The sequence below is a fragment of the Arctopsyche grandis genome, chromosome 4 (genome assembly GCF_051622035.1).
Source record: "Arctopsyche grandis isolate Sample6627 chromosome 4, ASM5162203v2, whole genome shotgun sequence".
Lineage (NCBI taxonomy): Eukaryota > Metazoa > Arthropoda > Insecta > Trichoptera > Hydropsychidae > Arctopsyche > Arctopsyche grandis.
In genome coordinates, this window is record NC_135358.1 from 33,816,152 (window position 1) to 33,834,053 (window position 17,902).

General features: G+C 33.4%; 2 protein-coding genes across 2 annotated transcripts in view; both read left to right on the forward strand.

Moving 5' to 3' along the window:
• LOC143911157 (uncharacterized) overlaps window positions 1-17,902 on the forward strand; it is a 369,714-nt gene that overhangs the window by 234,007 nt on the left and 117,805 nt on the right. The window lies entirely within an intron of this gene.
• Window positions 4,540-13,978, forward strand: fusl (transmembrane protein fuseless). The gene is made up of 4 exons (XM_077429196.1): window positions 4,540-5,364; window positions 9,647-9,799; window positions 11,891-12,074; window positions 12,156-13,978. The coding sequence occupies exons 1-4, from the start codon at window positions 4,831-4,833 to the stop codon at window positions 12,539-12,541; spliced, it is 1,257 nt and encodes a 418-aa protein (XP_077285322.1). The 5' UTR covers window positions 4,540-4,830; the 3' UTR covers window positions 12,542-13,978.

The window sequence follows — 17,902 nt, forward strand, 5'->3', positions numbered from 1 at the left end:
AGCGACTTGTATAATAAAAATGCTGTATTGTTTGTAATTGGCCAGGAAGGCGCATTGGGGTTTACCTGTAAGGCCTTCCTGGTATAAAAATGTAATAAAATAAAATAAATACCTCATTTAAGGAACATGACTGGAGACGCGGTATTACTGGTGTTTAAGGTGCAAGCGAAAAGTTTTAGATTTTTTTTCGTACCTTAGCAATATGAAGACATGTCCCATATGAAGTTTTTTATATATAAAATTATTTAATTTATTTGATTAGGTGAATTGAAAAATATAAACAGCTTAAACTGAGCTTGAATTAAAAAAAAACATTAGAAAATCGGTAAAATTTACGATTTTCACAAACTTGAATGGGCTGGCGGTAGTGTAAATATATTTTTTAAAAGTTTTATATTATTTTTTACGGATTCCCAATGATACAGAGCATCTTCAAATTCCAAAATTCGCTGTTTTCGATGTACCATAATATACATACATATGCATGTACTTAAAAGTTTAACTGATAAAATACAGATGTCAATAATTCCAAGTACTGTGAATATTAAATAATCTGAATCAGTCATCAGCAAAACACGCACATCTGTAAATATATAACATAATGATCTGTATTGATTATCCTTTTTTACAAGCCTCTTATTATTATTAGATATAGTTTTTAGTTTTATTAAAAAATAAAATAATAATACTAATTTTAACAAATAATTAAATGTTTCTTAATAATCATGCATTTTGAATTCAATATTAGTGTATCAATTTAAATCTGAGCCCAATTAAAATACCTGAATAAAAATAGCACGGCAAAAACAGCCCTTATAAATTATAAAATCTCACCATTATACATACTGTAGGAAATATTTACAATGCTGTACATATTAACATTATAATAATATAATACTATGATTACTAACAAAATTAATTTAGAATTGTAAAATAGAAAATGATCAGTAGATCAGTAGCTATTAAAATAGATATAAGATGTATTGTTATCATAATTTAGTAATAATAAAAAGCATTTAGAAATAAAAAAAAAACAATGTTCAGAATTATATAAAATGTAAATTGAAAATGAAAGTCTAGTCTATATTATAGATATTATGTATATATATATATATATATATATATATATATATATATATATATATTTATATATATATATATATATATATATATATATATATATATATATATATATATGTATATATATATATATATATATATATATATATATATATATATATATATATATATGTATAGATATATTAGTATATATTATAATATAGATATTATGAAATGAAGGAGGGAGAGAGTATAATGGAACATAATTTTCTAAATTAAAATAAAACAAAGTAATATATTTTTGATAATAAAAATAAATGAACATTTTTTAGAATACGAATATGGAATATGGAATGAAATAAGTCGTAATATCTTTAGTGTTAAGATTTATTTTTTTGAATAATGATCACTGAAATCATTTGCATAAATCATTATACATACAATATACGTAATTGTTAGTATTAAAATTATTTACTATATCCCAATTTTTATTTTTTAAATATTCTAATTTTCCCCAATGAAAGTGTTCACACAATATATGTTCATACATATGTACACACACTTCTCGAATGAATTACGTATGAATGTATGTTTATTTGTTTATTTACGCTTAACACCTAAGCTGCTGAATTATTTTAATCGACAACATTAAATTCAATGTCATATTTATATTTATCGACAAGTCATGTACGTACATATGTACATATCAGTGTGCGTGCGCTGATATTCTTTATTTTTGTCGTACAGCCTTACGACAAAAAGAGAGAGAATTTCAGCGCACGCCACTGGTACATATGTACATATATAGAAATATTGCTACGCAACGAGCGCCCTGTTTTCGTAGACCCTTAAAATAGACTGTATTTTAAGTAATACCATTGTATTTATAATGATAAATGGACTCATTTTGAAATTACAATTTAATTCACATGAATATAGTACTTATATAAATTAAATTCGAATCCGACATTCGAGTCGAATTTTATGCATAGTTTTTTTCACCTCAATTAACATTGTATACATTTAACAATTAACAAAGTATACATGGAGCTATATAAGTTGGGCTCATTGTACATTTTGTAAATAAAAATAATAACTTTTTATTCCAGACGATAGAGAGACTAGAGCAATCTCCATCGTCCATATAAATAATATACCTATATATGTAGATAATACAAATGAATGATGATATAAATAAATATAATATAATGATAATAATGGTAATAAATAATAAATAATGTTAATAATAATAATAAGAAAGTTAATTCGTCCACTGAAAATACAGAGAAGAGCGGAAATGAGGAAACAATTTGACGATACAAATACACGACGACGAAGGGAGGCCGCTCTCATCTTGAGAATGGCCTCAAAGTGAGTAATTGAGGTAAAAACGATCCAATAAAACAAGTGTTGCAATTCGTATAAAATGGTGGCAGCACAAAATTTCCCGCTCCAGATTTTTCATCCCCACTTATGTACAAATTAGGGAGTCCATTTCTCTATTATTATATTATTATTAAATGGCCCGGAAAGATATCCCGGAAATAATTATTTTTATAATTATAAGCTTTTACCGTTAAATCAACAAAATATATTCGCTGTGGTTTGTCACATCCCTCTCCTTTATTTTATCTTCTGGCAACACTGGTCCGACCCAGTGCTTCATTCGGGAGAAAAAATATACAATAATGAAAATAATAGTAGAAGTTATTGATCGGATTTACAAGGAAGATGAAGTAAATCTATCAGTTTCAGATTGCGATGATGATTTGCAGTAGTTCCCATGTTAATAATGTGATTTTATTTTTAACCAACCACATTTATTTATTAAAAGTTTGGACCATTTGAAAATACTTTATTCGCGATAAAATAGTTTCGGTAATTACAGGTAAATTTTAAAATGTTTACCGATAGCGAAAATTTTCCGCATTAACAGTAAACTGGTATACCGGTATTGCAATCCCTAATCACCACTCATACCTTTTTTTGGGCAATATTTCTTAGTATATTTATTTAGAAAAAACTAATTTATTTTTGAGATTGAAAGATCTGGTAATTTAACGGTTAAAAATTCATAAAAAATTATCTCATTACCGGTAAACGGAAATTGCGGTAAATTGGACTCCAAGTTTATACAATACTAGTAGTCTTACCCGGCTTCGCTCAGTATTTGTAATATAAACAGCTTAAACATGGCGTATCTAATAGTAATTATTCGTTTGTTTTTTTATTTAATTTATTTGAATCGAAAAAAATTTTTTCAACCAATCGAATCATAGAAACTGGCTTGTTTTCGATTTCCGACCAACTATAGTTACAAAGTCTCTTTCGAAATTATATATTAGATGTATTATATATTATACCAGAATCCGGCGGCTCCCCCGGCGCCCCTGTCCCCCGTCCCCATGTCTTCATGGAAATTTTGACTCGTTTTCGAAGTTTCCAACCAACAATATTTACTTACATACAAAGTCTCTTTTGAAATGAAATATTCGATAGTGTTGTATAACCAGTGGTGTCATCCTAATGGTTTCTATAGGTTTTCGGAAACTCATTGTTAAAAATCAAAAATTTCCGGAAACCGATTATTTAATCTAAAAATTAATATAATTTTTGTCGAAAATTATATATATCTTAAAAATTTAATGAACTTTCATGTAATAGTTAGTGCCTTGGATGAAAAAAAATGATATATTTAAAGAAAATTTATGTACATTACAATTATATATTTCTTCAAAATAAATCTTTTATAAAAAAATATTGGAAAGCCGTTGCTCCAAAATTGGGGTGACACCACTGTTATAACTAGTCACCGGAGCCTGAGGGGGCCGTGTATTGTTCAAAGGTTGTAAATGCATTGTTAAAGGTTTGCCGAACAATGGATAGCACTGTGACTATCCTACCTCTAGTTATAACTAGAGTACGGACCCAAAACGCGCCACTCATTGTTCAATTGTTTTAAAGCTTTGTAAAAAAGTTTCGGCAAACCTTTAACAATGCTATTACAACATTTGAACAATAAACGGCACCTTGGTTATCCGGCCTCTAGTAATAACAATACATACAAATGTCAGATGATAACACATCACTCTATCAAAATTTGAACTAACTTCCCTTCACCCCCCCCCCCCCAAAGTAACTTACAAAATTTTATAATCATCACCGAATGCTAATATACCCTATGTTGGATAAATGGTATCCGTTTACTTGGTAACCATATCAATCAATCAACACTGAACACTTGCAGTATATATGTCGTGTTTTTCCAATGAAAACGAAACTTTACAAAATGTAACTTTATATTTACGACTCTGACTCTATGTATATATGTAGGTACGTATGTATGTACATAGATTCACTTAATCATTCACAGTAGGCAGTCGATCACTTTTTAAACCGCTCAGTGTCCCCTCCCCCTCCACCCCCCCACCTCCTGAAAAACTCTGTTCGTTTATAAACTCACCGTCTTCTTAACACGGTTCAGATGCATTCGAAACGAGCCTTCGTTCAGTTTGAATCGACTGTATGTGTATGTGTAGTGGGTGGCGTGTGTGATAAGCGCGTTGTCCTCGTCGTGTGTAGGTAAATGTGTTGAGCGTCGTCGCGTAGTGAACAGGATAATTGTCGTTGTAGTCCTGGGCTTGGCCAATTGGTGTGGTCCCCCTCCGCGCGGCAGGATAATGGTGCAGCAGCAAAAGCAGCAACAGCAGCATCATCATCAGTAGCAATAGCAGCAGCATGAGGCGAAGGTGATCGGCGGCAGCCACCACCATGCGCGGCAGCACCGCCGGTCTGGCGGATGCTCTCGATGGAGACTCCAGAACCCACAGGACCCTGCTATCAGTCATCGATGTGTGCATCTCGTGTTGCCTGGTGGCACCAGCCGTCGTCGGACACTGGCGTGGCACTTGGAACCTGGCTGCCATCTACATCTGCCCGGAGAACCCACTCCTCAGCAGCATCATCTCGGTGGTCATCGGCTTCGTGGGACACCTCACGTTCACCCTGTCCCAGGGATTCCTCAAAGAGAAACTGCACCCCGACAGATCCAGGCTCCTCTTCTACACCGGCTCTCGTCTGTACACGTACGTTTGCGCCATGGTCAGTGTGAACGCGTGGCGAGGATCCTGGCTGCTTCTGGAGCAACTGGTCAAGATGAGCGGAGGTGGAGCAGCAGTCACGGCAGTCAGCCTCGTTGCTCTCGCTGCCCTGAGATGCTTCAGGAACATCACGGCCACCCCGTTCACTCTGATCACTGATAAGGTGTCCCAGTACTTCGACGTGCCCACCATGTTCCGTGTACCGGTAAGGTTGGATCCGGAAAATGCTGCTGCTGCTGCAATTGTTTCGGTTCCCCATGTGCGTTGATCCCCATCTCGGAGTGTTAATTCGGACGCGTCACTATAAACAAATCGCTCCCACAACTGACAATCATTTTGACGTTACTGAAGAAGTCAATCACCGTCAATTTTTTCAATAAGCAGTCGATGGAAACAATTCTTGGGCGTATCTACTCATTGGATGTACTTTTTGTTGTTTAGGGACAATGACTATATCATTGAGACTATAAATAATCGGAATATATGTAGTTCCAAACAAGCCGAACTACCCAGCGCTGCTTAGGCTAGAAAAAGTTAAAGAAAAAAGATTCTTTTAATCTATTGTTGACGTTCCATGACACACATAGTATAAATATAACGAATTAGGTGAATCTCAATCAAAAATTGATTATCGTCTTTATCGTCTTTGTGGAATGGAATTATATACTAGGAATTATATTCGTTATAAGTAGGGTGATCATACGTCCTGTTTTGGCCGGCACAGTCCCTTTCTTTACGTGCTTTGGCGTTCGTCCTGTCGTTTCGTAAAATTGTTTGATTTGTTCCGTTTTGTCTTTATTTTTCCAAATATTTTTTTTTTAAACTAATGTTATACGTATTATAAATATGCATTTACATACAGTATATTCATTTAAAAATAACATTTAAACATTTTGTTACATGATTCATTTTACGTTTTTCGCTTCGTACTATTATTTTCATCACGATAATTGTAAAATAGAATATTATATCACATTTAATTTTTTTAATCTGGTTATTTTCTTATTTTAAAGAAATGTACGTTCTGGTATAAATTATATTATTTAACAAATGAAAATTAAAGAATTTTTTTTTAATTGCACATTTTTTTAATTAAAAGAAATTTTTTTCTTTCAGAAAAAATCTACCTGAGGTGCATGAGCATCAAATTCTTTTTTTTTCTTTTTTCTATTAATACAAGAATTGTGCATTCCGAAAAAAAAAAAATTCATTGACAATATTAACGGTTATTTATATAATATTAACGAAAAATCACTCAATTGTTGGACGTGCAACACATTTAATTTGTATTAGGGGTGGAAATTTTTTTGCAGACTGTCCCGTTTTGAATCCTGGGAAATATAGTCAGCTTAGTTAAAAGGAAACTTTAAAAAGAGCCAAATTTTGTTGACTGTGAAAATGATTATTTATATTGGAAATTTCGTAATTTTTTTGTTTGTATTATCATGTATTAGAATGGTCATCATTTTCCAATTTCTTTTAAATATTTTAATAAATATTAGTGTTATATTTATATACATATATACGATATAAATATTTTTCTTTTAGGAATGTACATACACACATTTGTTTATGTGCAATACAATAAGCATAAAAAATATTACTCCCAAGTCTAATGTATTCATTACTAAATGCTTTTTATACCATTACATAAAACATTGAAGACATTTATATCATAATAATTAATTATGTATATAATTGATAAAATTACAATAGGTACATTAAGTCAACACGCAGATGTGACCTAGTAGTGTCTGATTTTAAGATAACCCAGTAACCACATATTATTTCCGAAATAATACGCACACGTACTATAAAATCAACAAAACTATCACACGAAAATAGATTTTCTTATCAAAGTACAAGTTTTTCCGCGTGAAAAATTCAACTGTTACAAAATGTTTATATGCATCGTATACATAAGTGCGCCTTGAATTTAAGAAACATCTCTATATAAGTTGATAACGCTTGAATGGTTTGTTTGACGAAACTTTCAGATAAGGCTTGTTTGACAAAATCGAAACTTTTCCACCAATCTATATGTAAATATAAGCGGCTGAAAATCGGCGAGAAAATTAATTTCAACAATTGAAACTGCGGTGACATGCGAACTGGCGTAAGTCAACAAAGTGCGAACGGTCATGGAACGTCTTTGTCCCGCTTAAACTATTGACACTTTACGTTTGATAAGGCAAATCTACTCGACCTTAATATGTACACAAGTCTACAATAGCTCACTAAGTACACGATGATTACCATGCTATCGTGTTTTGGATCTAATTTAATTTTCGACCGCGTATTGTCTTCTGGGTAGGCAGCCCACGACGATCACTGCTGTTTTGTATGAATTTTATTGGAAAATGCGGAAAAGTGTGACATATTTTTCTAGCTTAGCACGCATAATATGCATGCTAATACTTATTACCACTTTTTTCACTACTAAGGTTTCACTTCACCATATATCTATCTATATATATATATATATATATATATATATATATATATATATATATATATATATATATATATATATTTGTCTGTCTCCTAGTCTGTCTGTTTGTCTGTCATCCTAGTCTGTTTGTCTGTTTGTCCGTCTGTCTGTCTGTCTGTCTGTCTACTAGTCTGTCTGTTTGTCTGTCATCCTAGTCTGTCTGTTTGTCTGTCTCTTTGTCTGTCTGTTTGTCAGTCGATTTGTCTGTCTGTTTGTCTGTCTGTTTGTCTGTCTGTTTGTCTGTCTGTTTGTCTGTCTGTTTGTCTGTCTGTTTGTCTGTCTGTTTTTCTGTCTATTTGTCTGTCTGTGTGTCTGTCTGTCACGTATGCCTTCCTTTACCATTCAACCGATTGTGATGAAACTTACATGAGTTATTGTGTGAATGCCAGCGATGGTTTCTGTAAAAAAACCACCCAAAAACAAGAACGGGAATTGCATGCGTTATTTTGGCATTGCAACGCATGCCGGGTATGAATTAAATATATGGTCATCGAATCGAATAATTCAATTTTCTGGAATCAAACATTCAAAAATGATTTCAATTTTATATACATTTGTATAAAAATGCCATAATATTATGATCCATTAGAGAACTAACTGGTCGCCACTCAAGCTTTTTTTTTAGTCCATTTTTCCAGGATTATCCAATTGGCCTATTTTTTCAATAAATCCAGTTGCCAGGAGTTTTCATATAAAATATAGTATGTATTTTATTAAATTAATCACAATTAAATCAAATAAACAAGTGCTAAGTATTGTAATAAAATAAATCAACAAAAATGTCAATATTTTCGTGTTAAATATTTTAGATAAGATCTGTCGTTTCCTTTTTCTCTCTGTCGTGGAGGTTTATTCCTACTTTTGTATTTAGGCTTGCACTTATGTATATTTAACAACATCAGTCAGTCCGTCTGTAATAAACACTATTTCCAGTTTTTAGCCATTCGGCTCCTTTGAGAGTATTATTTTTAAATAAAATGAACATCCCTACTAAATAATGTCTCGTTTAGAGATCAAATCATTTAGTTAACAGTAATTTCATACAAAAATAGTCTTAATGAACGGGCAGATACGGTACTAAAATATCATAAGCATTCATTGCAGTGATTTCCTTTTAAAAGATGCAAGAACAATATCAATTTCTTGAATAGTGTATTCGTCATCTTTTAGTCGAAAAAAAAGGTTCACATCTAAAATATAAACTTCGCCCAAAAACAGCTCACTTGGCGAACACTGCATTAGAGTGATCATATTATCACAATAATTTATATCTGTATTTAATATAAAAAAATCAACATTTCATGGGCAAACGTATGTAATTACGTAGGTCTTAAAATTAAGTATACTATATATTTTAGAGTAAACCTTATATAAGTGTGTACATAGATAAATACCCTTTTAATTATATACACATTACGTATTAATCATATTCCATATGCATCTGTTTCTATTTTTGTATATAAAACGATGCGTCACACATCGAATCTGATGGAAAACTCTGTTTTTCCGCAATATGTTATATATATATATTTGAATGATTTGGCTAAATTTTACATTAATATAATGTGACTTGCATAAATGTCTGGTTAAATGATTGAGACGTGTATATTGAGTAGAAGGAAAAAGGTTCAAATTTACTGCTGGTCGGAAAATTTTATCAATTTTCTCAAAGTCGTATGGCATTTCTTATTGCAGCGATTTTAATAAATAAATAAGAACACGTTTATCTTATAAATGCATAACTGTAACGCCACTGTTGCAGTTAAACAAATATTTGTAATGATATATGTATGTAATATTAAAATCGTCGTCCACATTACGTACGATAAAACTTTAGGTGTTCGAAGAATTGTAACATTAGACTTTTCCGGGCTAAATTTTGTACTGATAATACATAAATAGGTACAATCGAATTGTGGTTTTTTTTTTGTCGTAATTTGATTTTAAACAATTTTGAAACGAATAAAGTGATACATTTTTTTTATTATTTATATAGAGTAGTCGGGAGCCTTTGCTGTACGTGTTGGATTGTCTCTTCAGCGTGGTGGTAGTAGGATCATTGGTAGTGTTTGTCTGGAGAGGAGTTTGGGACTTGCTGGACATCTACTTATATCCTCAAAATGCTGCGTGGAGTGCGTGGGCCTCTTTCGTAAGTTTGCACAATTTAAATATGTATGTAATTTTAGTCATTCATTTTAAGCCAAATTTCGGCTTGCTTACAAATATTAGCACAACTGACAAACTCACATTCTTACATCACGCATACTACATATGTATATAATTTTAGATTGTATCGTTTGCGTTATCAATCCTACTTACTACACACATTCATTATGTGTACGTCTCTTTACATAAAGAGTGTGCTAATGGAATATCCCAAGGTTAGCAATTTCCAGAAGTCCGTCTAATTTCCTGTCATGTTAATTCCTCGTAGGAGTCTCCTTGCTAGATGATAGGTGGTGAAGCCTTGACTCTCCACGCGTATCCCACATACTTCCTAATAACAAGTACTATCCCAGCTGGTTGAACTTTATTTGCGTACACTTAAAAACATGTCAAATCAGCAGTCGTAGTCATCTAGTACTTTATATTCATGGGTCACCAGTTTAACTTTTCAAAGGATTCTTACAAAGCAAATAGCAATTGAAAAATTACTGTACTATATATCTTGTTGCTTAGGGGTAACCGCTTAAATGAGTCGTACGTATACCTTGTATGACAGTATTCACAATTGCACACAATTCAAATGACTCACTATCTCCGAGAAGAATTATTGCCATTTCCAAATACTTCTTTGGAGTATTAAAGGGAAGTTTTGACAACGCTTCAATTGTATCGGAACTTAAATTTTGGGCGCCTGAATGCGGTGGAGCTTTGCTTCATAGTTTGCTTTTCTAACCTATTCCATAACTTTTAAAGGCTATCCGGTTACTTAATGTGATAGATGAACATTTGGACCTGTTTGATTGTCATGTTGATGAACTGGTCAGTTTCATGAGATTCAATACGAGTCTATTCGAATGAGATGAATGATTGCCAATTCGTTATTGTTCTTCTTTTTTTTTTGTAAGACTGGTGTGGCGCATTGGGGCTACTTCTCAGGTCACATTGGTCATTATTTTGTTATTATTATTATCTATCCATTTATATAATCTATTTATTATGATAATAAATCAAATATAAATAAATGGTAAAGTATACATTTTTGACTTGCGTATGTCAAAAGTATGTTCTACAACTAGCGTCAAAGACTAAATTTCATACAAGCGTCCTTAAGGGCGAAATCACACAGGGAAGAACGGCACGTTGTGTGCTTGGATCTCCACTGTGGGGGTTCTCCTACATTTCAACAAATATGGGATACACCGTTATCGATCACTGTCAAGAAAGGATAAATACGAGGATACAATTTTACCGAAAATACTCCAGGGGGTGATTTTGGGACGGTGTGTACTGGGCGTGCCATGAATATGTGCTGGACATGCCACATTTTTTTCACATGTTTAAAAGTATCTAAGAAAAAACCATGTGCCACGTTCCTTGCTGTGTGTTTTCGCCCTTAGGCACTCACGCATCTGTGATCCCCTGTTTGGCCTATACAGTTCTACATATGTACTTGAACAAAACGAATACTATAGATTCAATGCAGGGCAATTGATGCGTGTGTCTTGTCCAGTTGAGAGAAATGTAATAATAAAAGAAGTGGCTTTAGGAGTTATAGTGTTGTAAGAATGCGGTATGGCTATCGCCATACTTAATTAGTTTCCCCCACAGTCGTGTGCTTGGTTTTAGACGTATGTCTCATAAACTTTATTCGCAAGATGGGAAGTGCATCGTTACAAGTTGCAAAATTCACACCAAAAACAACTGTTGCGGAAACTAATTAAGTATGGCGATAGCCATACCTAAATCTTACAACACCATGACGCCTAAAGCTACCACTATTATTATTACATTTCTCTGACTCAGCTACTTTGCAGCTTCAGTTTGAGCTAGCAGATGAACATTTTTACCACTTTTATATGCTCTTGGATGAAGATTGATTATTTTTTTCTACGTTTATAATATAATAATACAAAACTATATGGGATGCTACGACGTGGTAAAGAAGCCTTTCGACGAGTCGCAGAAGCATGTTCGGATATTATTTTGCACCCTTACATTGCTGCGTCACGTGCATAAAATGGACGCTAGTGCGTAATTAGTAATTCAAACTTTCAAATGCAAACCTTCATTTCAGATAATCGGCTATGGATTGGCTCTGATAACGTTCCTGTTGCAAGGACCAGCAAGGCGTGCTTGCTCCAAACTCAAAGGAGGACGACGATTGATTGTAGCTGACCTCTTCTTGCTGCTCAGCTTCATAGCAACGATTAATGTATGGCGTAGTGTTTGGTCTTTACTAGACATTTACTTTCTGCCAGGTATCCAATTTGCTTAGCACCTGTCCTTCTTCCACTGACTGTATACGTAATTCACTGGAAATTTTGTTTTATTTATTTTAGAAAATCCAGCTTTGAGTAACATAATAACACACGGAGGATGTTTCTTACTGCTTATGCTATTGAACTGTGCCAATTCGGTGCTGGTGAGAGGGGTGTACATTGACGCCGAAGAAGAAGGTGGTCAGTGTGTTGTTTTCCCCTGCTACTACTTGAGGCTCTTCTTCCAGAAGGAGCGTGTAAAAAAGAGGCAGAAACGTTTAGAAAGCATATCTGTGGAGAGGGGAGATGGGGAAGGTCCAGGAGTTCAACCACTCATCTCCAAAACGGGAGCAGCTCCTGTTATCGTCAAAACTACGCCGACTTCAGCAAACCATATAGTAGTGCACTTACCCATAGATAATAATGAAATACCGCCATCGGATGATAAACCTCATAAAGATACCTAGTAAATATAGTAGTCGAAGAATGAAAAGAGACCATAATTGCACTCTAAGTGTTTGGAATCAGTGATACTATATAGTGATCTTGTGTGTTTGAGAATCTTCGTATCAACAGGTGGTGGTTTTGTGAGTATTCCCTCGTGAAGAGCACTATTTATTCCTAGTATTGAATTATATATTTATTTTTCGTAGATTTTAGCAGCATATGTTTAAAACCAAAGAATTAATTCGATAATGTAAAAATGTAGTTAAGGTAAAAATATTTTAATAGTACGTTCCGTAAATTTTATCACAAGTTTTCTACTTTGATAATTATCACTTTAAACTTTTATATGATCTAATTATGCATTTCTCTCACACTGTGTCACAAAATATTGTATATAACTGTAAAAAATGATTATTTATTATTGATCAATATTTTTCAAAATATTATAAGATATAAAAAACATTGTTGAAATAGTACAGAAGTGAAAGTTCAAATATTAAAAAAAAATTGAAAAAATTCCATAGGTATTATACATACATATGCATATGTATTAATATTATGTAGATTTTTGTTAATTTAAAATTATTTCTAAAAATTTAGTTGATTTTTTTGTTAAATTATGTATGTAATCCAAACTTTAATTTCCATTTTAGACATTAGTGCTTCTTGGTCGTATAATGTGATGTATAGGTCACTTAAATTTAAAAACAATAAATGCATTGATTTTCTGACAGTGTTTTTCCCATGTTATAATGAATAATTATTTAATATAATTAATTTCACAGTTTATTTTATTATACTTGATACAATAATATCTACATAGCACTTGAGTATTAATGCATTTGTTTAAAAAAATAATGATCATATGAAAAGTGTTCACGAAGATTTAAAATGCATGTCTTATCAGGGTAATCATAATGAAAATAAAATTTCGTTCAAAGTAATTAAGTTTATCACTGGAATCAAATGATCATATCATTTTGATCTTTTGAATGATCTCAAAAATTTAAATTTCATAGTTTGTGTTAAAAAAATATACACATTTCAACACCAACATATATATTTGTATTATATTATCAATTAGATTTACAAAAATATAATTCTGACACTATGTATGTATTATATAATATTATATGTAGTATAATGTTACCTTTGGAATTTGAATATTAATTAATTTTGTCATAAATTTGTATTCCTTTGTTGCAATTTACTATAAAATAAAAATAATTACATTCCTTACTTTCCAATAGTTAAATAGTGATGAGTGTTTAATGTATAATTATCTATATATATGTATGTACATACACATACTATGTTGTATGTATAGGTATATGTAGAATTTTTCCTGTGCATTTTAACATTATTGTAGTGTGTATGTTATCTAAAGATTGTCAATGTTGAATGTTGAAAATATATTTATTACTAGTATGTTGAATCAAATAATATATTACAATTGCAAAAATAATAAAAAAAAACTAAATTATGAATCTGTATATTATATTATTACCCAATAATGATCACAATTGAAATTACATTGTATTATTACATATGAACAGAATACATATCTCACATACAATATATTAAGTAATAAAAATCTTAATATTTGAATGAATTGATGCAAACTGAATTCAGATGTAATTTAATCATTGAAATTATTGCCAAATGTTGTTTTGATACACGTATGTAGTACATATGTACAAGCGTTCATATAATACGTTCATAAATAAGCTTACGCATAGCGAATCATTATCGAATGATGGCGGTGTACTTCAATGAGGAAATCAGAATTATTTCAATTCCACATAATGGACTAATTGCAGAAGCATCCTAATTGTGGAGACCCACCGCTGCGAAACTGGGATACGAAAATTGATCGAGCAATTGGAAACAATCAGAACCACTTCCGAATCTGAAAATCATTACAGGTGATCGTCATCCGATGGCCTCGTCCAACTTCTCTATTTTTAATTATGGAAGTTATCGAAGCTTCCGTCTGGCGTTGTCGAATGTCACGGAAGACAACCCTCACACGACCTACAACATTCAGTTTGAATAATTCAAGCCAAGTTTTTGAAGCATCACATGATTGATAACACTGAGCAACAAAATCAACTACCGGAGTGGAGACTTATCAATCTGTACTAAGTTTGACCTACTAAATTCGAATATGACAATGATTTTTGTTGGCTTGCTCTCGTTTCAGAGATATGGGAGTTTAAAAAATAAGTCATTTTTACAGATTTTTTGCTTTATATTAAATTTTCTTTATATGAAAATTAAATAAAATTCCACTTGGCTTCCATAACTGGCTAACCTCAATAAAATAAACGAATTTTTGTTATTAATCCACAAGAATAGTCGAAATATGATTTTTCTCAGTGGAATTTTATTTAATTCTCATATATAAAGACAATTGAATATATTATCCCTATTAATTCAATTCAGATTCGTGTAAATACGAGTAAATACTAGTACGAGGTTTTTGTTCGAAATTTTACCGATTTAAAATTCAGCACACTTCCAATTAACCCTTTTAAACGTAAACAAAAAGTGTGGCCAGAACACTATCCCAATAAACATCTTTCAATACAAAATACTCAATATAAAATAGTATTAACAGTGGGAAAAAATCCCTAGTAAAAATACGTACTTTTGACTTTTGATTTGAACTGGATGACTACTTAGAGAGATCTGAAAGCTGAAAAGTACTAAAAATGAAAGATAAAATACTCCACTATAGATTTCAATATTCATTTTGAACAGGAAATTGACAGATTTTGAGACATCGACCGAACAACACCAAGATATAGAAAAATCGCGCCATTTAAAAAACACATATACATATATCCAAATCTCGAGCCAATCAACATTTTTTATTACCAGATTCGTGTTTACTGGGCATATACATATCTATAATATCTCGTCTCTGAACCATTTTTCGTGGCGAACAATGTTATCAATGTGATACATTCTACTGGTATCTTTATCTTCGCAAAAAGTTTATAATTGATGTTTTAAACATTTAAGTTTCCCTCACCAGTTAAAAAATAAAATTCTTTTGCCACTTGTTGAATGCATTGAAATATTTCTTTTAATTTCATTATAATATTACAAATGAAGTTTTAAAGCTTGGGATTCGTCTTCGGCCAATTCATCTGATATATTTTTATTAATGTTTAGATTTTCTAACTATTTTCTCGTTTAGTTTCGATTTTCGTTTAACTTAGATTTTCGTTTAGTTTAGATTAACTATTTTCTCAAAAATTCCTAAAATCATTAACGAGCCCCTGAATTAATGACGATGATCTATAAATATCCTGTTCTTTCTTTTGAAGTGCAATGTTAACCTTATTCAATTTATCAATTGCAATCATTGCTTTCGATTTTGAACAACATCTCATATCCGAATGTTTTTGTTCTCATCTATTAGTAGACGATGGAAAAACATTGATCTTGTAAGCTTCCAAAATTTTCGTTTTCATTCGTTCGGTCAATTTCTCAAAATTCAAAAGTATTAAAAGTAAAACATGCATAACGCTCCCTTGAAAAAATACATAATTGAAACATAATACGTACTATGCATGTATATACAAATGGATATTTCAAAAACACATCGAATCCTTCTTAAAGTTTTACTAAAAAAAAAAAAAATAGGGAAGAGGCGCCTTTGGCGCCCCTCGCATCGAGCGCCCTTGGCACTCGCCTATTTGCCATAGCCTCGCTACGGCACCGCTTCCAGTAGATTGTTTTATATAAAATACCTTCATATCTTTCTCAGTGATGTTTTCAAAATAACAATAATACTGCCAAAAAATACATTATAGATAATTATTAACTCACTCTCTTGTTCACGTTAACAATAGTACGAAAAGTATTCTTTGGTACATTCTAAATATATGGACATATTCATATTTTCCGTAATGCGCTTTGTGCGTGGCGTAAACGCAACAGCAGAAGCCGACAAAATCTATTCATATTATACAGCAGAACATACATGTCACCGTAATGTATCATGCAAAGCCGGTTTTTTTTAGCTACTGTAGAAATATTTAGGAACAATGTGACGTTATAGTAGTGAGTGCACACGTGCCAACGAAAGTACGCATGCGCATACGAATATTTCCGGATACGTCATGTTGTGACAATATTGACTTGACAATACGACACAAGCATTATTGCACCGTATCGTCACGCTCTGTAATGTATATATTAGCTGATTTTGCATATAATTTTTTTTTCCTTCTAGGGCTTCGCCCACGGCGCTCCCTGAGCCTTTACCTTCTAGAACTTCGCCCTCCGCGCCCTCTGAGCCTTTGCCTTCTAGGGCTTCGCCCTCGGCGCCCCCCTCAGCCTTTGGCCTTTAAAAAATAAGTCGAATTGGCGCCTATGAATTGAAAAAAAATAAATCGAATCATTGGTTCGTTGACGGCTGCGCCCCATAAACCGCTTAAACATGACTAAAATCTAATAGTAAACATTTTATTAAAAAAAAAAAAAAAAATTTTGCCTTCTAGGGCTTCGCCCTTGGTGCCCCCCTGAGCCTTTGCCTTCTAAGGCTTCGCCCTCAGCGCCTCTCTGAGCCTTTGCCTTCTAGGGCTTCGCCCTCGGCACCCCCCTGAGCCTTTACCTTCTATGGCTTCGCCCTCGGCGCCCCCTGAGCCTTTGCCTTCTAGGGCTTCGCCCTCGGCGCCTCCATGAGCAATTATCATTTAGGGCTTCGCCCCTCTGCGCCCCCATGAGCAATTGCCGTTTAGGGCTTCGCCCCTCTGCACCCCCCTTAGTTATTGCCATTTAGGGCTTCGCCCCTCAGCGCCCCCTTAGCTATTGCCGTTTAGGGCTTCGCCCCTCTGCGCCCCCCTTAGCTAATGCCTTTTAGGGCTTTGCCCCAATGCGCCCCCATGAGCAATTGTCGTTTAGGGCCTCACCCCTCTGCGCCCCCATGAGCAATTGCCGTTAAGGGCTTCGCCCCTCTGTGCCCCATGAGGCTGCGCCCCTCTGCGCCCCTCTGCGCCCCTCTGCGCCCCCTACGGGGCCCCATGCGGCTGCGCCCCATAAGGTTGCGCCCCCTTCGGGGCCCCATGTATATGGAATCGAAACGACTATTATAGTACGGCGAGTGTTATCGCAGAGAGACACACAAAATATGTATTTTTTTGTCATTCATATACGTTTTTTGGCGTTGGTTTAACTCTGATGTACATATACAGAGATCGGCGCTCAGCGTGCAAAATGGGTTCATTATTAACAATTTTTAACAATTGTTAACATTTGTAGATTGACAATAGGCAGACCCTCTTTCCTGGAAAATATAGCACTGTCGCTTATACATACATATGTATGTACATATGTCGTATCGAAACGACTATTATAGTACAGCGACC

Excerpts from the sequence above, each read along its gene's own strand:
- fusl (XM_077429196.1), top strand. The coding sequence starts at position 4,831 with ATGCGCGGCAGCACCGCCGGTCTGGCGGATGCTCTCGATGGAGACTCC. Across the intron at positions 5,365-9,646 it reads CCACCATGTTCCGTGTACCG|AGTAGTCGGGAGCCTTTGCT; the intron begins GTAAGGTTGGAT and ends TTATTTATATAG. Across the intron at positions 9,800-11,890 it reads GGAGTGCGTGGGCCTCTTTC|ATAATCGGCTATGGATTGGC; the intron begins GTAAGTTTGCAC and ends CCTTCATTTCAG.